Here is a 24,360-nt window from a genome sequence, read left to right on the forward strand (position 1 = left end):
GTTTTTGTTGACACAGCTGAATGATTTACAGCTGCTAGCAAGCCTGAGTACATGTGGGGGTTGCCTGGTTGCTAGGGAATCCCCACATGTAATCAAGCAGGCTAGTAGCTGTAAATCATTCAGCTGAGGCGATGAAAACTAAATCTACGAACAGTCATAAATACTCGGCGATCACCCGAGCGTGCTCGGGAAAACCCTAGCAACGAGTACCACTACTCACTCATCACTACTAAAGGAATGATCAAGAGAATGGACATATGCATACATATTTTCAGGCTTTCTGAGATTCCTTTAACTGCTTCAGCCTCGCAAAGCAGTTAAAAGAAGTAACCTGACCAATGTTCTGGCAGATTTCACTTGGTATTTATAGGTACAAAAAGAAAAAAAAAAAGAAAACAAAAAATCGTCAGAAAATACAGAAAAAGAGAAGCTTCAGGAAAAACGTCGTTGGCCAGTTTTCTTGAACATTCTTCAGCCTGAAAAACTCAACTGGTATGTCCACATCTAAGGCTATATTGCCACGATGAGTATTTGATGTTGGAGAATTTCTGCACCTACCGGTATTAGGAAAATTAGGCCACTTGCTGTTTGTTCATTCCATTTTTCTGGGCGCATTTTTACACGCGTTATTTTTTATCAGATCATTTATTATTATGAACAATGAAAATCGCCTTCATTTTGTACATTTTTCACAAACAGTTGTACAGTACATAAAGTAGACAAACACCCAACTATGTGAAAACTTTTTCACATGAATACGGTTCTCAACAAGTATGGTATTTGGCTGTGACAAAGCCTTATTGATACAGCCATGTTGGATTATATGCAACCTTAGGGTGTTTCCACATTGAATGCAAATTTCTGGGGAAAATCTGCACAGAAAACTCAACGTACCCACAAGACAAATTAACATATTGCGGATTGGAAACATCCACCACAGGTCAGTTTATGTTGAGTAAAAAAGAAGTAATGTGGGCATGAGATTTCTATAAATCTCATCTACTTTGTTGGAAATGGCAGCGAAAATACACAGCGTCAAATACTCACCAAAAACTTATGCTTAAAAGATGTGCACGTACCCTAAAAATAAGATCTAAAAAAATACTGAATAGGCATGAATAGGGGGACTTCTAAGAGGGGAGGTTCTTCATTGAGGTGGAAAAAACGGTTAGAGGTACAAACCAATTCACATGAATGTACAAGATACAAATAAGTACCATGAGGCATTCTGGGGTTTTCTTTTTCAGACTTGTGGATCTGGTATAAAGGGTGTCCAATTTTCGGCTAAAACGTTTCGCCCAATATGGTTGGTTTCTAATATAGTTTTACCGGCATTATTAGAAATGTACAGTTTAGGGCACCATGAAAATATATAAACCTGATACATAATCTGGATTATGGAAGTGAGAGATGGGCATGTTAAAATGCCCTCGCCTCTCAATAAGGGGTAATGCATGCCAAAGGGGTCTACATTGCAGTGGGCTATTATAATATACACCGATGTCTTGCACAGAAGTGACCATATCACAGCAGATGTACAAAGCCTCCATAATAAGGCACAACAGGGACTATACTCACATAATAGGCAATATATTAAGGAACACCATCATGCAAAAGGAACTCTTATATAATGTATAAATATATACAGAAAGATATTCATCTAAACAGTGTAAGACTACAAAAATACAGTCATTAACATTGTATGAAAGTAAGGACTTATCACTTGATACATAGTAGCCCCTGAAATTAGTGGTGAACTGACAGGCATGAAAAGAAGGATGGCATCTCAAACGGGCACAGTTCAGCCATTTATATGTGAAATATCTAGTGATAAGACATTATAATAAACGATGCACATTACCAGATATTAGGATAGTAAACAAAGCCCCGTTAAGGACTCGCTGAGCATATTATTGCAGCATTTTCCAGCGCATGGCCTGGATGGCAGCTCACCCAAGTAACAGTACACAGACAAATATTGCTTTATAATAGCGGAAATCATCTTATGCCATGCAGACAGATTTATTAAAGTATGATTTCCAGCAGTTCAAAGGGTACTTTCAAGATGATTAATATGGCTAGACATTCATTATTCATTGCTATACCCAGCTTAATAGAAATTGAACCAGCAGTGAATTTTATGGATACCAAAGGAAGCTCTCCAAATAGAACTGCTTTGCTGGGAGTTTCTATTAACCTAGAATTGCTTTTAACCCTTAAACTTTGAAATCAGTTAGACGCCATGTCTATATTTCCATCACCTTCACATCAATCATCAGATGCAGCAAGATAGAAAAAGGCATCCACAGGTTATGAAAGCACAAGTATTCTACGAGGCGTGGGTGCAGGAAAATATATATTTATATATCCAGATAGTAAAAAAAATACAACACACCCATTATCCTCCAACCACATAAATTAAAAGCTTGACCGCTTTCTACAAAGATCAAACCTTACTAGATCTAAAATAAAGGTGGGCACTAGGACTGAAGGTGGGGCTACGAACATTCATGTATGTAGCCATGTAGTTGAACGGATATTTGTATTTACTGACCTACTCGTCACACAATGACAGTTTATGCCAAAAATCGGGGAGCCCATGATATCTGGTCTTCAGCTTACCTTCACGGGAGGGATGTCTAGAATGAGGACTATTTGGGCAGGCTAAAACTAACTGACACATTAGTAGTTCTTGGTCACTGCACTCAAAGCCAAGTGCGTGTCTGGTTGTCTCAGGGGGTGGATTAGAATTAGTGCTCCCAGTCGTAACCAGGATTTCAACTAAAGTCTAAAAGAAAAGGAACAAAAAAGACATCTGGTAATCACAACATTTGCCTTACTTGGAGTTAAATGGAATCTCTGGGGTGGGTGAGGGACCAAAAATGTCCTTACATGCTGCAGCTTTAACTTCTGGACGTATTACACATGTGATGTTTGCGATAATGTGGCCGAAAAATGTAACTGAATATTCTAAGGACTTAGAAGCAATTTGGTTATACATAAGGTGGATTTCTATTTTTTTTTATGTTCACATCAGTCTGGAAAATGTTCCTGTTGTAAACATTCAACAGCTCCACTACACTTCTACTTCCCAACTCAAGCCCCTGGTACCCGCTATATGCCATGATTGAAGGACGACCCATGGAGAGTAGTGATGAGCGAACTCGCTGGGATAAGGTGTTATCTGGGCATGCTCGGGAGCTAACCGAGTGTCTTCGGCATGCTCGAAAAATATGTTAGGAGTTACCGCAGCTGCATGTCTCCCGGCTGTTTGACTGACGCAACACATACAGGGATAGCCTAACAAACAGATAATCCCTGCCGGGAGACATGCAGCCACGGGGACTCGAACATATGTTTAGAGCATGCCGAATTCACTCGGTTAGCACCTGAGCATGTCCAGATAACACCTTATCCCAGTACGTTGACTCATCACTAATGGAGACAACACCACTGGCTATTTTAGATCCACCATAAATAAAATAGCATATTACTGGCCAAAAGTATTATCAAGAAAACAGTCGTTTATAGGGTACCAGATAAACAGAAGGTACATTTAAGCTTCAGTTTCACCACTCTAACGGGCAGTCGAAGAGGCCATAAAGCATTACACGTGTCTACGGTTTTGGTCATTTAGTTCAGAGGATGCTCTCGGGGTGGGCACAGTGATTGCCGGACCAAGGAGAAGAAGAATTCTTAGGAATCTTTTAGTCTTGAACGATGCAAAGTTCATAGGAAACTTCTAAACCTGGTTCACATCCATAGTGTCAGCATCAAAGGGCTTTTATATTGGGAATCTTAAAAGACATTACCACTGCTAGATAACTGTGTAGTGAACGTTTTTAACAAATTTTATCTTGCATCTGCTTAATGAGGAAAACGCTTATTCATTCGGTGAAATTATCTTTTTGGCAGCACAAAAATTCATCATTTCTAAGCAGTGCATTGTCCTGTGCAAATAGGACTCGTGCTGCCGAGAAACATAGCAATATATATATATATATATATATATATATATATATATATATATATATATATATATATATATATATATATATATATATATATATATATACACACACACACTGAGCGATCTAATATAGCTTACTCAGTTGTGCATCGCTAGCTTTGGTCTGCCTGTGTAAACAGGCAGGCAAACAACCGCTGATCGGTAGAAATTTACCAATTGGCAGTCATATCATGCCGCCAATTTAGAATAAGTCTTTTTATAAAATTTGTTGAGTGGCTCCTAGAAAATGTTTGAAAAGAGCTGAAAAAAAAAAAAAAAAAATCTTCAGATTAATTTCTAAGGAAAATCAACTTTCTGTTCATATGTTCAGACTATAGAAAGTCTTAGAAATGCTTCAGGTTTGGAAATAGCCTGGTTGGAGAAATTAAAGTGAATGTTTCTTCTTTGAAGTGGATCTTGATGGAAAATGCTCCAAGCTAGACTGCAAAAAGCATTTATGGAAAAAAAAATCTACTAAAACATTTGAAACACTCTTTAAACCACTGCAAAAAAAGCTTTAGTAAATGCAAAACACCTCCAAAAGCTCCCCAAAGAAGGAAAGTTTCCCAAAATAGGTTCCACTAGAAAACGCGTAGTTTTCATCTATAGTTTACTGAGTAGCTAACATAAGCGAAAAGTAATCACTCAGAAGAAATGTCCTAAAGCTGACGAGTTACACAATTTACTCATTAATATTTAACCCAGCTTCCACTGAAGAATACTGAAGCTGACACAAAGAGCTTACGGAAACAACGTTCAAAAGCTGGGAAAGTGCAGAAATCACTGTACTGTAAGAGCAAGACAAAACATTAGGACATTGGCTTATCTTATGAAACGCAGAACTAAGTCATTCCATCACACAAGTAAAATCTCCCTCGGGGTCTCTGAACACTGACCAATGGTTACAGTGGTCCTATACATCTTATGAATACATATAAACTGGATTCCTATTGAGCAACATTTTCCAAGAATATAAATAACAGAAGTGTTTGTAGCCAGGAACATGTGTAGATCTAAGTACAATTGTATCCCCAATGCATGCTACATGTATAACAATACAAGCTGACATTACATGCAAATGTTTTCCCCAAGAAACCAGCTCTTCCAATAGTGACCACAGCCATTCAGGGGGCTTCTGCTGCTGTGCCCTTTATGGTTGGTCTTCAGGAGACCATTACCTTACTATGATCAGTGGAAACCGGTTGTCTGAACTACGAGTTGTAAACAGTTAATGGAAAAAAAAATGGTTTCTTGTCATCTATGCCACATGAGTGTACTGATTATTTTGTGGCATAAATTTGTGTGGTCCAACTAAACATTATACAAAATATAAAAAAGGAAAGTTGTATATTTCAAAATTAAAAATTAATGAACGAAAATGTATTGATCCTATCCAGGTACCATATTAATGTCCAATCTGTATCGCCCCAAAAAGTACAATACTAGTACAAAATATTAAATAAAAAATTAGCCCCAGAATGAGGCATTACAAAAGGGATTAAATGTTTAAATGTTGGGCATCGTAAACTCTTAAAACACTTAAATCATGAGAGTACACAGGCGTATAACAAAGGCACGTTTGAAACAAAAAAAACCTAAACATACAGGTGCTTCTCATAAAATTAGAATATCATCAAAAATTTAACTTATTTCAGTTCTTCAATACAAAAAGTGAAACTCCTATTATATAGAGTCATTACAAACAGAGTAATCTATTGCAAGTGTTTATTTCTGTTAATGTTGATGATTATGGCTTACAGCCAATGAAAACCCAAAAGTTATCTCAGTAAATTAGAATAATTAACAAAAATCACCTGCAAAGGCTTCCTAAGCATTTAAAAAGGTCCCTTAGTCTGTTATAGTAGGCTCCACAATCATGGCGAAGACTGCTGACTTGACAGATGTCCAGAAGGCAGTCATTGACACACGCCACAAGGAGGGTAAGCCACCGAAGGACATTGCTAAAGAAGCTGGCAGTTCACAGAGGGCTGTATCCAAGCATATTAATGGAAAGTTGAGTGGAAGGAAAAAGTGTGGTAGAAAAAGATGCACAAGGAACCAGGATAACCGCAGCCTTGAAAAGATTAAGAAAAGGCCATTCAAAAATTTGGGGGATTTACAAGGAGTGGACTGCTGCTGGTGTCATTGTTTCAAGAGCCTCCACACACAGACATATCCAGGACATGGGCTACAAGTGTCGCATTCCTTTTGTCAAGCCATTCATGACCAATAGACAACGGCAGAAGCGTCTTACCTGGGCCAAGGAGAAAAAGAACTGGACTGTTGCTCTGTGGTCCAAAGTGTTGTTTTCAGATGAAAGTAAATTTTGCATTTCATTTGGAAATCAAGGTCCCAGAGTCTGGAGGAAGAGTGGAGAGGCCACAATCCAAGCTGCTTGAGGTCTAGTGTGAAGTTTCCACAATCAGTGATGGTTTGGGGAGCCATGTCATCTGCTGTGTAGGTCCACTGTGTTTTCTCAAGCCCAAAGTCAGCACAGCCGTCTACCAGGAAATTTAGAGCACCTCATGCTTCCCTCTGCCAGCAAGCTTTTTGGAGATGGAAATTTAATTCTCCAGCAGGACTTGGCACCTGTCTACGCTGCCAAAAATACCAATACCTGGTTTAAAAACAACAGTATCACTGTGCTCGATTGGCCAGCAAACTCGCCTGACCTTAACCCCATAGATAATTTTTGGGGTATTGTTAGTAGGAAGATGAGACACCAGACCCAAGAGTGAAGATGAGCTGAAGGCTGCTATCAAAGCAACCTGGGCTTCCATAACACCTCAGCAGTGCCACAGGCTGATCACCTCCGTGCTGAAATAAACTAACTTTTTGATGATATTTTAATTTTGTGAGAATCACCTGTAATTATGTTTATTAATCAATTCCCACATTAAGACATTAATAAACTTCCTGGGCAGGGGGCTGAAAGAGTGGATGGGGCTAAGGAGCTGACCCCATTGCATACAGGTAGATGCAAACTATATAACATAGATAGAATCTGTGTCTAACAGCAGGAACTGAGTCCTTAATCATTTAGATACCTCTGTCAATTTCTGACAGGCATTTAAAGAGAATCTGTCAGCAGGATTTTGCTACCTCATCTGAGAGCAGCATGATGTAGGCGAGGAAGAGGAATCCAACGATGTATCACTTAGATTAATGGGTGCAGCCATTCTCACACAATCAGAGCTTAGATTTAAAATGAAGCAGAGCCAAGAAAGCTAACCCCACCCCCATCAGGCTCTCCATGTACAATGTCCATAGCCAGTAAGATGCTTAGATGCCGGACTAGTCCAGCAATGTTAATCTCTTCGTGATAATTCCTTCTCAGTTAGTAAAAAGCATGCACTATAATTTGAAATTGTGTATTTTTTCATTTTTTACATTTTAAAAATTACAAAAAGGAAAATGGGCCTATACTAAAGTTTGGGTACCCTTGGAGTTGTGTGTGCTCAGATAACTTTGGTTAAGGTTTCAGACCTAAATTAGTCGGTTAGGGTTATGGCTTGTTCAATATCATCGTTAGAAAAGGCCAGATGATGGAAATTTCCAATCTTTATAAAAACCCAGCTTTCTCTTGTGCCAAAAACAGCAGCCATGGGTTCTAAGCAGCAGCCTAGCACTCTGAAAATGAAAAATGGTGGAGGCCCACAAAGCAGGAAAAGACTATAAGAAGATAGGAAAAGGTTTTCAAATTGCCTTTTTCTCAGTTCGAAATGTTCTTAAGAAGTGGCTGTTAACAGGAACAGTGTAGGTCAAAATAAGGTGTGGGAGACCAAGCAAAATTTCAGTGAGCTGCTTGTTGGATTGCTAAAGAGGCAAATCAGAACCCCCGCTTGACTGCAAAAGAACTTCAGAAAGATTTAGCACTCTGGAGTTGTGGTACATTGTTCTACTGTCAGAGACACCTGCACAAATATGGCCTTCATGAAACAGTCATCAGAAGAAAATATCTAAGGAGAACAGCTAAACAAGCCTGATGCAACAAGTCCTGTGGACTGATGAAGTTAAAATAGAACTTTTTGGCCACAATGATCAAAGGTACAAAAAAAAAACATCTTGCCAAAAATTAAGTGGTAGATCAATCATGCTTTGGGGTTGTGTTGCAGCCAATGGCACGAGGAACATTTCATGGGTAGAGGAAAGAATAGAGTCAATGAAATTTCAACAAATTCTTGATGCAAACATGACACCATCTGTAAAAAACATGAAGTTAAAAAGAGGATGGCTTCTACAAATGGAAAATGATTAGGGATGAGTAAATAGCTTTGGATAAGTCCTTATCCGAATAGCTACAGCGCTTACTGAATAGCTGCATTCGGAACTTGGATACTTGGAGTGCTCCCAATAATCAGCTGTTTGGCGCAGCAGCTGCATGTGTTGCAGCTGTGCGACAGTCACAACACGTGTATGGAGAGCCTGTTTGCTGGGCTGATTATCGGGAGCGCTCCAGGTATCCAGGTTACCGAGGCAGCTATTCCGTAAGTGCTATAGCTATTCGGATAAGGACTTATCCGAAGCTATTCGCTCATTCCTAATAATGATCCTAAACACACGTCAAAATCCACACTAGACTACCTCACAAGGTGCAAGCTGAAGGCTTTACAATGGCCCTCACAGTCCACTGATCTGAACATCATTGAAAATCTGTGGCTAGACCTTAAAATAGCAGTGCATGCAAGACAACCCAGGAATCTCACAGAACTGGAAGAATTTTCCAAGGAAAAATGGATGAAAGACCCTCAAACAAAAATTGAAAGACTCTTGGCTGGCTATAAAAAGCGTTTACAAGCTGGGATATTTGCAAAAGGGGATGCTACTAGATACTAACCATGCATAGTGCAACTTTTGCATTGGCCCATTTTCCTTTTTAAAAATGTTAAAAGGCAAAAGATGAAAGTATATATACAATTTTGTTTTGCCTAAAATACAAAGGAGATGTGTCAGCAGGATTTTGCTCAGTAAAACTACAGGCACCCTCAGGTCGGCACCTGTATAGTGATTAAAATGATACCTGTGTTAATTAAATCCGCCCTGTGGTTGTTGCTTAACCTGTATTTGTAGTTTTCAGTTAATGAGATTCTGGTGTTTCGGGGCGGGCCTGGGTGGTGGTGGTGGGGGGGGGGGTTCATATGGTGCTCTGCTTACATATTTATCTGTATGGGCTTATGACAGGTAACTGATCCTTCTGTGACCTGCCTCCTATTTTACATAGTGCATAGAATATTGTTGGCTATAAAAAAAAAAAAAGTTTACAAGCATCAAAATGGTGTCATTTGCTGTTAGATGCTACTGCGCAAGCGCCGCCGCCATTTTGCTGGAAGAAAAAATGTGCCTGCAGCTAAATGGTGCTGACAATGGCACTTGCGCAGTAGCAGCTATTGATAAGAGTTAGATGCTACTGCTCTGGCGCCATTTTGCTGGATGCAAAAATGTTTTCCTAAGCCAACAATATTCTATTCAACAAGCAAAATAGGAGGCGGGTCACTGAGGAATCACTTGACCTGTCATAAACCATATAGATGAATATGTAAGCAGAGCACCACATGAAGACCCCCACAGGCCACCCCTGAGCACGAGAATGTCATTAACCGAAAATAAATATTAACCCCTTCACCCCGGGGCTTTTTTCGTTTTTTCGTTTTCGTTTTTCACTCCCCTCCTTCCCAGAGCCATAACTTTTATTTTTCTGTCAATATGGCCATATCAGGGCTTATTTTTTGCGGGACAAGATGTACTTTTGAACGATATCATTGGTTTTACCATGCCGTGTAACAGAAAACAGGAAAAAAATTCCAAGTATGATGAAATTGCAAAAAAAGTGCAATCTCACACTTGTTTTTTGTTTGGCTTTTTTGCTAGGTTCACCAAATGCTAAAACTAACCTGCCACTATGATTCTCCAGGTCATTACGAGTTCAAAGACACCTAACATGTCTAGGTTATTTTTTACCTAAGTGGTGAAAAAAAATTCCAAAGTTTGCTAAAAAAAAAAAAAAAAAAATTGCGCCATTTTCTGATACCCGTAGCGTCTCCAATTTTCGTGATCTGGGGTCGGGTGAGGGCTTATTTTTTGCATGCCAAGCTGGCGTTTTTAATGATACCATTTTGGTGCAGATACGTTCTTTTGATCGCCCGTTATTGCATTTTAATGCAATATTGCGGCGACCAAAAAAACGTAATTTTGGCGTTTTGATTTTTTTTCTCGCTACGCCATTTAGCGATCAGGTTAATCCTTTGTTTTATTGATAGATCGGGCGATTCTGAACGCGGCGATACCAAATATGTGTATGTTTGATTTTTTTATTGTTTTATTTTGATTGAGGCGAAAGGGGGGTGATTTGAACTTTTATATATTTTTTATTTTTTTTATATTTTTAACCCCTTCATGACCCAGCCTATTTTGACCTTAATGACCTGGCCGTTTTTTGCAATTCTGACCAGTGTCCCTTTATGAGGTAATAACTCAGGAACGCTTCAACGGATCCTTGTTTTTTCGTGACATATTGGGCTTCACGTTAGTGGTAAATTTAGGTCGATAATTTTTGCGTTTATTTGTGAAAAAAAATGGAAATTTGGCTAAAATTTTGAAAATTTCGCAATTTTCTAATTTAGAATTTTTATTCTGTTAAACGAGAGAGTTATGTGACACAAAATAGTTAATAAATAACATTACCCACATATCTACTTTGCATCAGCACAATTTTGGAAACCAAATTGTTTTTTGCTAGGAAGTTATGAGGGTTAAAATTTTACCAGCGATTTCTCATTTTTACAGCAAAATTTGTATGGATATTCATCTTTAGGTGATAGAAAAACTATCATTAACTCAAAACTGTAAATAAAGATCAAACAACAACCACAAGCCGGATTTCATCAGCCAATGTATCATATTAATCAGTATAATGGCGCCGACCTGACACTATCTGTAGGTTACTGTGCACAATCCTGCTGACAGGTTCCCTTTAAAATTCCTAAACATGCACCACAAAGTGTGCAGAAATTCATGGTTGTGACTTATAATAAAGTCAACAAGCCCAACATGGGCAGTAATAATCCCTGGAAAAATAATACCTACAATCAAATTTATTTTTAGGCCTATCCAAACCCACAGATTGAAAAATACATCACATTTTGCGCTGGGGATTTGCATCAGCTCTAGAAATTATGTCTGCTCTGTCCAGTCAGCTATAACGTGTGATTGGCTGTAGCAGTCATGGGACTAGAAAAAAAAACATGTTAGAGAAACATGTGAGATGCCATTCTTGTCACATGACTACTGCAGCCAATCATAGGCTGCGCTGTCCTCTGCCTTGCGCATGGAGCAGGCATTACTTCCAGAGCCAGGTGCAGACATTCAGAGAGGCCTGCACTGGATAGTGAGTCTGTCTCTAGTTGTTATTTTAACCACATCCATGGCTTACATTTCTTCCTAATATCAGTCAACCCTAGCTCACAGATGTTGGACTAGATAGAAGTGAGACCAAGGAAAGCCACCTTCTCATTAAGGATGTTCATACATAAAAGATCATTTAGAATAGACTACATATTAGAAATATGGTCAGGGATCAGAATGATTTTCTATGAAAACAGTAGCCAACGCACATATCAGTTCCTATATGCCCTACGATAGTTGATAAAATAGTGGAATGGAACCATTTAATCCAGGGCTGTGGAGTCGAAGTCGGAGTCGGAGTCGTGGAGTCGGAGTTAGTTTTGGTTGGAGTCGGAGTCGGTAGAAATGTTCCGACTCCAGCTTTAAAAAAAAATGTATTAATATTTCATAATTGAACTTTCATATGAATTTTATAAATGTTACTCAAATATATATATTCTATCAAACTATGAACAACAGTGATAAGCAGTTCTGCTGGAGATAGAGACATTTCTTACTTCTTGTGTGTCACTGTTCGCCACTGCCCTTATCTAATCTTATACTTGGTTAACCTCATGCTGCCCCAACCCCCCTACTTACAATGTATGAAACTGAAAGTGAAAATGTGTTGCAAATTCTTAGTAGTAAAGCTCCTCCTCTAGACTAGATGTTTACTAGGTGTGCGTCTTCCAAGCATCTCACAGCTGCTTCTCAGAAGAGGAAGACTCTAAGAAGTATTATCCTTTCAACAAACTTTGCATCAGTTAACTGTGAGTACATGAGGAATAACAGTATTACTGACCACTATATCAGTTGTACGACCTGGCAATCATTTTGTACAATTGTTTTTAGGAAAAACAATTGTCATTTGGATTGTGAATGCAGAATTAAAAACCTAAGAATGTCAAAGAAGTGTCGTATTAAATCAGCTGTATTTGAACATTTCACCATCACTCAAGATAGAAAACATTATGTCTGTCAGTGTATGACAAATGATGCAGATGAAAACAAATGCTGTGAAGCCAAGATCAGTGCATATTCAGGCAAAGATAAAAATGCTCCTACCAGAGCTTCTAATCTAAAGAGACATTTACAGTGCTTTCATCCAGAAGTACTGAAAGCAGTGGATAAGAAAGACTGCATCCAAACCAATGAACCAGTGCCCAGCTCTTCCAGCCAAAGAAAGGAGCAGAGAACTTTGCAGCCATCAGTTGCAAGATATTTTGTCAGTGACAAAGTTACTGTGACAATGACAGTAGATACATTTAAAAAACAGATCATAGAGCTTGTTGTAAAGGATAGTGTGCCTATTTCATTATTTTCACGACCAGCTTTTATGTGTCTGAATGGGGAAATGGCCCGCAAGCTTGGTGTTTCTCTGGAGAGAGAGAGAGAGAGAGAGAGTATTAGAAAATTAGTAATCGAAGAAGCTTTTAAACAAAAGGAAGAACTTAAAAAAACTCTCAAGGGACGCTTTCTGTTTCTTAAAATGGATGCCTGCACACGTCACAGAGTGAACTATTTTGCCATCAATGTCCGATTTGTTTGTGACAAAAATGAAATAGTTACCAAGACATTGGCAGTAAAAGACACAAAAGCTCATCACACCAGTGAGTTTCTCCAGGTCTTGGTGGAAAAGGTTCTGCAAGACTATGAACTTAAAAAAGAGCAAGTTCTTTCTGTCGTAACTGACAATGCTTAAAATATGATAAGCACTATTAAGCTAATGAATGAGAGTAATGATGGTGACCAGCAGCTAGAAGAACATTCTGGGTCCACAGACATGTTTGAAATAGAGGAACACAGTATTGTAACTGAGGAGCAAACTGAAGTTGCTTCAGATGAACAACAACATGATAGTTTAGATGATCTTGTTGAAACTGTGTCAATACGTTCTTTCATTCATCACATGCGCTGTGTTGTGCATACGCTACAGCTGGCTATAAGAGACAGTCTGCAAGAAGGACATGCTGCTGCACTGATTGGCAAGGTGAGAAAATTGGCTACTGTTGCCAGAACCCCTAAAGTTGACTCAATTTTGAAGAGACGTGCTGGAAAAAGGGCAATTATTGATCAAGCCACATGATGGGGCAGTACTTAATGATTCAGCGCTTGGTTGAACTGAAAACCTTTCTTGTAGACATGGCTAACCCTCAACTGACGCTAAATGAAAGTCAGTGGAATCAGGTGACTGAGCTGGAAAAATTGCTAGAGCACCCATTTACAGTGACTAAAAATTACAAGCAGAGGACTTAACTCCAGGTATTTTCTTAAAGGAGTGGAAGAACCTGATGTTTCGCCTGTCCCAAAGAGGAGGGTTAATTGCAAGTGGCATTGCTACATCAATGAAACGGAGAGAGGAGCTACTATTACAAAATAACATTCTTTTGGCAGCTGTTTATGTAGACCCAATGCATCGGATTCTTCTAGATGATCAACAGCTAACTAAAGGAAAAGAAGCTCTGTTTGAAATAGCAGTAAGGATGAAAGGGTTGCAGAACAGTTAGGAGGAACAAGAAGAATTTGGTCGTCCTGCCACATCTTCACCCTCATCAACTGATGAATTTAATTTCGAAAAATATTTGGATCACAAGGACCGTGCAAAGCGTTCCCGCATAGAAGAAGAGTCATCCCCATCAAAGAACCCAGCCAGTACATTTCAGCAGAATTTTTCATGTGCACTAAAAGAAATTGAGAAATTTGACCGTTCATCAAAAATAACAGTGCAACAAGCGATTCTCTGTATCCTGACATTGTCAGAGATGTTGCCTGAGTGGTTACTGCTTTCCCACCAACCCAAGTTAGTGTAGAGAGGTTGTTCTCTGCTCTCAAAATAATTAGATCAGATTTGAGGCCATCCATGAAGGAGGATCTGACAGAGGCAATACGTTTTCTGAGGACAAATTTATAGATTTCTTCTTATTAACTGCATAACAGTGTTTATTGCATATTTACTTACAAGAGTTTAGAAAAGTTTATAAAAGTTATTTGCTATATTCTAATTGTATTCTAATAAATATAGTTTTTGCTCTAAGTGATCTGATTACTTATATGATGGTGAGAAACTGAATAAGCACGATGTTAATATTTTACAACAGTAAATTTATTGTTACGAATTGGCCATTTATGAAGGAGTCGGAGCTGGAGTCGGAGCTGGAGTCGGAACCTGATAAAATCCAGGAGTCGGAGTCGCAACTGTGGCTTACCGACTCCACAGCCCTGATTTAATCATTAGCGGCTGAAAAAAAATCTAAACGTCCAATATATGTCTTTCAACAGAAATTTTAGCAACATGGACAAATTATAAGACTTTTAAAGGGGTATTCCTATAAATATGTAATATAGCTAAAAAGCAAAGTCCTACCTCAAGAGCTTTACAATTCAGGAGCATAGGTAACCCATGCCCCCTGAATTAGACTTTTAAACCCTCCCAAAAGACATAAAACTTTCTCCATTGTTCCCATAAACTACATTTGAGACAAAGATGTGGCCAGCTCTTTTCTCTCATCTCCTCTTAGTACCAGTCATGCTATTTTGTTCAAACCCACCCCCCCACCCCCAACTTGTGGTGGAGCTCAGAAAATATATAGCCATGAACATTAAATGGATATTGCATATATTTCTTACCATTAAATAAGCCCTGTATTTTCAGGAAATATTAACAATTATTGCTATGTTTATGAACAGAAATCTGAGACATGTGAAAAAGTTTACAAACCTTCATCGGTCGCATATCTTTGGCCTTTAATGTTCAGTTGAATGCTAGCGTCTCCTTCCTCTCTGGCTCTTCCCAACAACATCCAATTCTCCACATCACTGAGGTCACTATCAGATGATAGAACCACATATTCTTTGACCTCCTCAACTTCCTCCTCTGAACTTCCTCTTATCACAAAAACTTCCTGGACAAGTCCATCTTTGTAATTCTTGCCAGAGCTTGATGACTTTGCCCCTGGAGCTTTAGACAGCTTTTTCCCCTTAACTGGGGCTTTAGGAGTCGATTGACTCTTTGGTTGTTTTGCTGCTGACAATAGTTTACCCTTAGCCTTGGAACTATATAAACAGTCCTCTTCTAAACTCTCTGAGAGGATGAGAACTGCAGAAGAGTCTGAAGCCCTTACATCATCACTGTCAGAGATTACAATCACAGCTTTCTTTTCATGGGTGCTGATCTTCAAGCTGGTCACCTTCTCTGGGACATCGTCCTCCTTCCTCTGATCTAGTTCATCAATGTTGTCCTCATTAAGATTTTGGGAATAGTGCACCTGGCTATAAAGGTAAGCTTCTACCTCGCTGTCAATACTCTCATCACTGGAAGACTCTTCACGGTACAGTTCGTCTTCAAAAGCAGCCAGGTCATCCTCATCATTAAACATGGTGTAGCAGGTGCTGTAGATGGGTGAAAAACACAAAAGTAAGCCAAATAATAGACATTATTGGTCTATGAAGCAATTGTCCAGGTACACTCTTCCACTCCATCTAACATCATGCAGAGATGAAGGTCAGTGTGTGCTGGCAGGTATCTTAAAGGCAATTCATCAGAAGGATCAACACTACTAATTTGTTGATATAGGCACACAGGTCATAGAAAGTTGAGTAGAATGATATCTGTGATCCGATGTCTTGTTCCAGAGAAATTAACACTTTTTTCTTATATGCAAAAACCCTGTTAAGATCTATGGGCCGGACATAGATCTCATTAAGAATCTGACTTCAGAGCTTATTTTAAATGAAAAAGGTTGTTACCAATGTGTCGGAAAAGAAGACTGTCAGTGACTACATGTCTCACACTGCTAACTCTGAGCCTGGCCCGTAGATCTTAAAGGTATGTACACACGTAGAATGGTCCACTGCGGATTTTTCCACAGCGGATTTAATAATTCTGTAGGGCAAAAACGCTGCGTTTTTGCTGCAGATTTATCGCGGATTTACCACGTTTTTTCTGCGGATTTCACTGCGGTTTTACACCTGCGGTTTTCTATTGGAGCAGGTGTAGAACCGCTGCGGAATCCGCAGAAAGTGACATGCTGCAGAATGTAAACCGCTGCGTTTCCGCGCGTTTCTTTCCGCAGCATGTGCACAGCGTTTTCTGTTTCCCATAGGTTTACATTGTAATGTAAACTCATGGGAAACTGCTGTGGACCCGCAGCTGCGGAAACGCTGCGGATCCGCAGCAAAATCGGCAGCGTGTGCACAGAGCCTTACAGCTCATTTACACCTTAAGAAAAATAAGCATTAGGCCGGCGTCACACTAGCGAGTTTTACGGACGTAAGAGCGCAGAAAATACGTCCGTAAAACTCGCCAAACGGCACAATTATTCTCAATGGGGCTGCTCCTATCAGCCGTATATTACGGTTCAGTATTATACGGCTTTCTACGGCCGTACAAAATCGCAGCATGCTGCGTTTGTCAGCGTATTGCGCAAATAATACGCCAATGAAAGTCTATGGGGGCGAGAAAAATACGGATTCCACACAGACCAGCAGTGTGACTTGCGAGAAATACGCAGCGGTGTTAGTGAAAAGTCGGTAATTCAATTGCCGGCTTTTCATTTCTCCTGCCTAAACCCGACAGGATATGAGACATGATTACATACAGTAAACCAGCTCATATCCCCTTTTTTTTGCATATTCCACACTACTAATGTTAAATTGAATACAGTATACCCTTAATTGATCCCTTAGATTATACCACTGATATATATATACTGTATATATTTCCTCAAGATAACAAGTAACCGGTGATCAGGGTGTACTGTAAAGACAACAGTGGAAACCACTGTGATTTAGGGAGACCCAAGAGCTAAACCACCTTAGATACAGAAAACACCAGAAAGTCTTAGAGCTTTGGGAATCATTTGAATAAGCCTTTATTTCTAGAAATGGCAACAGTATATTAAAAAGTACCGTATTTTCCGGCGTATAAGACGACTTTTTAACCCCTAAAAATTGTCCCAAAAGTCGGGGGTCATCGTGTGCAGGGAGCGATCCTGGATGTTCCCAGGGTCTGAAGGAGAGGAGACTCTCCTTCAGGCCCTGGGATCCATATTCATGTTAAAAATAAAGAATAAAAATAAAAAATATGTATATACTCACCCCTCCGAGAAGCCTGGCTCTCACCGGTGTAAGCGTCTGCCTCCGTTCCTAAGAATTGCAGAGCGTGAAGGACCTTCGATGACGTCACGGTCAGGTGACTGGTCACATGAGCGGTCACGGACCAATCACAGGCCAGTCACCTGACCGTGACATCATCGAGGGTCCTTCATGCTGCAATTCTTAGGAACGGAGGCAGACGCTTGCAGCAGTGACAGCCAGGCTTCTCGGAGGGGTGAGTATATACATATTTTTTATTTTTATTCTTTATTTTTTACATGAATATGGATCCCAGGGCCTGAAGGAGAGTCTCCTCTCCTTCAGACCCTGGGAACCACACGCTGTATAAGATGACTGGGCGTATAAGATGACCCCCGTCTTATACAGCAGGCATATCCCAAATTCCATATTTTATGTGGAAAAGTTGGGGGTCATCTTATACACCAGAAAATACGGTATATATAAAAAATTATCATATAAAAAATATAAACATATATATGAAACCACCGCAGGAACAGGATAAAAAACGCCCATATACAAAGTAGTACCCCGATATAAAAATATATATATAAAAAAAAATTTTATATATTTTTATTTCACGCTGTGTGCGTAATAAAGTGCCAACATTTTAGAAAGTGCCAAAAAAACGTGTTGTAAAAAACACACAAAATATTACAACATTATATCTGTGAAAATTCATACAATAATTCCATAAAAATGTGCAAAATACGCAATAGCAGCTATGAACCAAAACTTAGCCAAATTGTGTAAAAGGAAAAAAATATAAAGTGCACTATATCAGGGTAGTTAGCACCACGTATCTTTAAAAGTGCCTTAGTGCCTAGACCAATGTGAGGTCAGTGGACAGATGTCCGCACACAGCGATTTAAGGCTGCAGCAATATAGCCACTACATACACCTGGGGATGTACTGGGTCCTGAGCCTGCGGGCGCCCGACGCGCGTTTCGGAATATTTCCTTCGTCAGGGGGATGAACTCATATGAACTCGAGCGTGGGAACTTTTCCAAGGCTGCAGTTCATGAGAACATCCACCAGAGGGCGACTCACCGCAACTCAATGTAAGTACAGATCACTCAGATTTCCTTCATCACCCGGGGATTACAGACACGAGCGAGTGCATTAGCACAGCTCCTGCCTGTCAAATAATTAACCCCTTCAGATGGATTACTTCGTGGGACGTGACGGTTCATCTGAGGGTATGTATCTTGTGCGTTTATTATTTTGCCAAGCGAGGGTGTTCTGATGGATTGAGAGAGCAATAAAATACTAAAACAACCTGTGTGTTTATTTCATTAAAATAATTTTTAATAATGTGTGTGTGTGTTTTTTAACCCTTTCAGACAATTGGATTAATAATGGATAGGTGTCATCATTGACGCCTCTCCATTATTAATCTGGCTTAATGTCACCTTACAATAGCAAGGTGGCATTAACCCTTCATTACCCCATATCCCACCGCTACAGGGAGTGGGAAGAGAGAGGCTAAGTGCCAGAATAGGTGCATCTTCCAGATGTGCCTTTTCTGGGGTGGCTGGGGGCAGATGTTTTTAGCCACGGGGGGGGGGGGGGCCAATAACCATGGACCCTCTCCTGGCTATTAATATCTGCCCTCAGTCACTGGCTTTACCATTCTGGCGGAGAAAATTGCGCGGGAGCCCACGCCAATTTTTTCCGCCATTTAACCCTTTATTTGCGCAGCTACAGCGCCCACATTTTGCACATACACACTACTAACATTAGTAGTGTGGAATATGCCAAAAAAAAGGGGATATGAGATGGTTTACTGTATGTAAACCATGTCTCATATCCTGTCGGGTTTGTGCAGGAGAAATGAAAAGCCGGCAATTGAATTACCGGCTTTTCACAGATATCGCGCTGAATTAAATATAAATACAGAATATATATATACTAGATTGTGGCCCGATTCTAACGCATCGGGTATTCTAGAATATGCATGTCCCCGTAGTATATGGACAATGATGATTCCAGAATTCGCGGCAGACTGTACCCGTCGCTGATTGGTCGAGGCAACCTTTATGACATCATCGTCGCCATGGCAACCATTATGACATCTACGTCGATACTGTGCCCGTCGCTGATTGGTCGAGGCCTGGCGGCCTCGACCAATCAGAGACGTGGGATTTCCATTATGACATCATCGTTGCCATGCTGTGCCCGTCTCTGATTGGTCGAGGCCTGGCGGCCTCGACCAATCAGAGAGGCGGGATTTCCAGGACAGACAGACAGACAGACAGAAAGACAGACAGACGGAAAAACCCTTAGACAATTATATATATAGATGTGTCTCAATGACATATATATATATATATATATATATATATATATATATACTGTATATGTTTTACCGAACATTTGAGCACATAAATCCATTAGATGTCGGTTTTGCAAGCCTGCGAGAAAATATCGCAGTACGGATGCCATACGGATTACATACGGAGGATGCCATGCGCAAAATACGCTGACACACCCTGCCTACGGATCACTATTTTGGGAACATTTCTCCGTATTACGGCCGTAAAAAAAGGACCGTATTGTCTTACGCTGAGTGTGACGCCGGCCTTACTCTGGATTAAAACATCAGCTTGCAGTTATCAAGGTATCATATTATTTTGCTTCCTATGACCTACATGCCCATATAGACGGCTTGGGAGGAGTGATCCTTCTGAGAGATGCCCTTTAACCCCTTTCTGCCATCGGGCGGAATAGTACGTCTGATGGCAGAACCCCCGCTTTGATGCGGGCTTCGGCAGTGAGCCCGCATCAAAGCCGGGACATGTCAACTGTTTTGAACAGCTGACATGTGCCCGCAATAGGTGCAGGCGGAATCACGATCCGCCCGCGCCTATGAACTAGTTAAATGCTGCTGTCAAACTGACAGCGGCATTTAACAAGCGCTTCCGTCCAGAAATGCGCGTACCGGTGACCCCGTCACATGATCGGGGATCATCGGTGCGTCGGCAAGACAACCAGAGGTATGGTTGTTGATGCCAGATTGCTATGAGCGTCGCCCAGTGGTCGGCGCTCACAGCAATGCTGTAATTCTACTACATAGAGGCGATCTGAGCCTCGCCTCTATGTAGCAGAGCCAATCAAGTTGTGGCAGCTTCTAGCCTCCCATAGAGGTTATTGAAGCATGCCAAAAGTAAAAAAACAATTTAAAAAAAAAATATGAAAAAAAAAATATATATATATATATATAAAAGTTTAAATCACTCCCCTTCGCCCCATTCAAAATAAAACAAAAAAAATCAAACATGCATAGATTTGGTATCACCGCGTTCAGAATCGCCCGATCAATGGAAAAAAAAAAAAGATTAGCCTGATTGCTATATGGTGTAGCAAGAAAAGTCAAACCGCCAGAATTACGTTTTTTTGTCGCCGTGACATTGCATTAAAATGCAATAACGGGCGATCAAAAGATCGTATCTGCACCAAAATGGTATCATTAAAAATGTCAGCTCGGCACGCAAAAAATAAGCCCTCACCTGACCCCAGATCACGAAAAATGGAGATGCTAATGGAAAATTGCACAATTTTTTTTAGCAAAGTTTGGAATTTTTTTTCACTACTTAGATAAAAAAGAACCTAGACATGTTTGGTGTCTATGAACTCGTAATTACCTGGAGAATCATAATGGCAGGTCATTTTAGTATTTAGTTAACCTAGCAAAAAAAGCCAAATAAAAAGCAAGTGTGGCATTGCACTTTTTTTGCAATTTCACAGCACTTGGAATTTTTTTCCCATTTTCTAGTACACGACATGCTAAAACCAATGATGTCGTTCAAACGTACAACTAGTCCCACAAAAAATAAGCCCTCATATGGCCATATTGACGGAAAAATAAAGCTATGGCTCTGGGAAGGAGGGGAGCGAAAAATGAAAACACAAAACCAATAAAAGCTCCAGGGGTTAAGGGGTTAAAGCTCATTGGCTCGAATGCACAATAGCCAGTAGGAACCCCAATCATGGGTCTGTAAAAGTGAAGGTCTTCTCATTTGGGCCCCATAGGCTTCAGGGCCCGAGTGCAACTGTAAGGGCTCATTTCCACATGCGAGAAACACGTCCGAGTCTCGCATGTGGAAACCAAGCTCTGGCGCCGGCACTCCAGAACGGAGCGTGCGGCCGCATTGGAACACATGGAGCTGCACACTCCGCTCCAAAGTGCCAACGCCAGAGCTTGGTTTCAACATGCGAGACTCGGACGTGTTTCTCGCATGTGGAAATGAGCCCTAACACCTACTATATTTACACCCCTGTATGCTGGATAGTAAAGTTGTTGAAGCAACCATCCAATGGATGTGTACACGATGCTTGTTGGGCATTGTTGGTTGCCTTAGCAACTGTCCCCAGTACGCAACTGTTTCTTCACAGCCAATCGTGAGAGAGATTATTCCTGGACAACCTCTTTAATATCAAAAAGTAACACTTGATTTTAATAAGTGGAAGACCCAGGAAGCGCTGCATGGAAACAATATGTTTTGAAAGTGTTGATCACTTTCAGAAAATCTTGGACTATTAATTCCTCGCCTTCCCTGGATCCAGTGCGGAGTCTCCACCATTGCTCCCAGCTTCTGTGATTGTCTGCAGCAGTGATGTCACATTGATAGTGCTGCTGCCAATCTGTAATCTGGGTGCGAGTTTCATCTAATTGGTCGTGGCTCTGTTGAGCTGTGTCAGTGCTGCAATGTCACTGGACCTGGGGACAGTGAGTACTGCCCGCTTTCTATAACAGGGACTTTCTGATAAAATGAGTGATAAATAACACAATGTGTGACACGACAGTGTAAGGTGCCGATACAGCATTACATACAAGAGCACAGTGACCACACAGAAACCCCCCAGCACTGGTTGCACTATGTCCAGAGCAGCTCCACCACGTCTGACACCAGACATGGCTCGTACACACTGCGCCCCCTCTGTGATACCCCACAGTTATTACCTGCCAGCTGATAGCCTGAGCCCTGCTGCACATGTGGGCTGGTGACGTCACTAACAGGAAGTTCCGAAGAGAAACAAAATACATCCTGCTGCACGTGGGAACCGGAGTTACAGTCAGAAGGGTCCCCTAGAAACAACGCGCATGTCCTCTAGTTCCGGAGATGAGCACCACATAGACTTCTTGCACTGTGAGGGCGGTCACGTGACCATGCATACAAGTCTGTGGTGAGAGTAAGGGACCGGATGCAGGCTGCACAGGCAGGATGAGGCGTGCAGTCCCCGGAGCCTCTGTGCTTGGGAGACTGGTGCTGCTAGACAGTCTGTGGAAGGGGTGTGAGATGCTGGTCCTGTGGTGGGCGAGGGTCTGTGGAAGGCTGAGGGATATATTATATGTGCATGTGGGGATGCTGTATAGTATACTGTGCTGTGCAAACGTTTTAGACAGGTGTGCCCACATTCCGCAAAGTAAGAATGGAAATGGGGTTGTTCGCTGCTCGGATATCCGTTCTCAGTGACTGTTTCCCCCTTATAAAATACCATCACTATCCTCCCCTCTGGTGCCGACTACAGCGGGGTCAGGGCTGGCTATACGGGGGATCATGTGATGTTGTAACGGCCAATCAGGGCTGGCGTCACTGTCCCCTCCCTCCGACAAATCAGACATCCGGAGGAAATAAGAGGGGAGCCGCACTTAGTTCTGACTTCCTCCTTATGTCAGTTTTGGTCGGAGGTGGTCTGCAGGGATCTCGTGACTTAGCAATGCCAAAAATGGAGGTGACTTATCTATTTGGTGGAAAGCTAGGGACTGAGAAGGGGTTGTCCTGAGTAGTCCACCCCCTTAAGGTTATGTGCTCACATTGCGGATTTGCTGTTGTAAAATTCTGTGCGGATTCTTCCTCTCTAGGCAGAAAACTCAGTTGAAAATCCTTGCGGATTTTCATGCGATGGTCTCTGTGGGTTTGCAAGCTATAAATAAAGATATATTATTTAACAACAAAAAACAAATTGTGATGTCATTTCCTCGTCCAACCTCTTCTTTTACATACTCCATTGAATACCATAATACCACATACCATGTTCAAATATAATAATAATAATAATCTTTATTTTTATATTGCGCTAACATATTACGCAGCGCTTTACAGCTTGCACACATTATCATCGCTGTCCCTGATGGGGCTCACAATCTAAATTCCCTATCAGTATGTGTACATGTGAGCAGGTTGTGGGATGCAGTAGCGGACAGGAGGCAGAGCAAGGGTTAAAGTTAACTTTACTATAACGGGTATACTCCTTGCAGGGAGAGTAGAGGCAGGTGATATTAGCACAATAGGTGTGCTGGGGGAGGTAATGAGAGCAAAAGGTACAGCAAATGTTCATTAAGAGTAAACTTATCAGTCCGACGGCTTCCTGCGTGCTGAGTGTTTTATGTTCACGATGGTGCCAGGACGGTCAGCACGTGGTGAGTCCGGTGTAGACCTGCAGGCTTTGATGATTCGGTTCCTGGGGGTGACGTCTTGCACGGGGTCTTGGGTCACAGACGGGAGAGCAGTCTCCCACACTGTAGGGGCATGGCAATGCTCAACAGAAGTATGCTGGTGAATAAGGCTGGCTTCACATTTGAGATTGTGTCCCCAGCGTTTTGGATGCATACATCTGCATGCGTCTTGATTTCCTATCTTTTACATTGTAGACGTAGGTGCATGCGTTCGCCCGCGTTTGCTTATACATGCATATTTTTGCAGTGTGCGGCTGGGCACGGCTAACGCACCATGTTAGAATTTTTGTGGCAAATGTCTGCCGTCATACGCATTCGGACGCTTGCGGAAGGAGTGCGTCAAACGCATTACAGTCTATGGGAACGCATGCGTACGCAAGGGCTTGCGTTTGCGTACGCA

General features: G+C 41.1%; 1 protein-coding gene across 2 annotated transcripts in view; it reads right to left on the reverse strand.

The window, feature by feature from the left end:
* ZCCHC7 (zinc finger CCHC-type containing 7) overlaps positions 1-22,652 on the reverse strand; it is a 250,045-nt gene extending 227,393 nt beyond the window's left edge. The window contains exons 1-2 of one of the 2 annotated variants that reach the window (XM_077251623.1): positions 22,464-22,652; positions 15,108-15,778 (exon numbers count right to left, since the gene is read on the reverse strand). In XM_077251623.1, the coding sequence (XP_077107738.1) occupies positions 15,108-15,765 (658 nt within the window). In that variant the 5' untranslated portion in view covers positions 15,766-15,778; positions 22,464-22,652. Of the gene's footprint in view, positions 1-15,107; positions 15,779-22,334; positions 22,403-22,463 lie in introns of those variants that run through there. The other variant, XM_077251631.1, reaches the window with a different exon arrangement.
* Positions 22,653-24,360: the final 1,708 nt, after the last annotated feature.

The sequence above is a fragment of the Ranitomeya variabilis genome, chromosome 1 (assembly GCF_051348905.1).
Source record: "Ranitomeya variabilis isolate aRanVar5 chromosome 1, aRanVar5.hap1, whole genome shotgun sequence".
Taxonomy (NCBI): Eukaryota; Metazoa; Chordata; class Amphibia; order Anura; family Dendrobatidae; genus Ranitomeya; species Ranitomeya variabilis.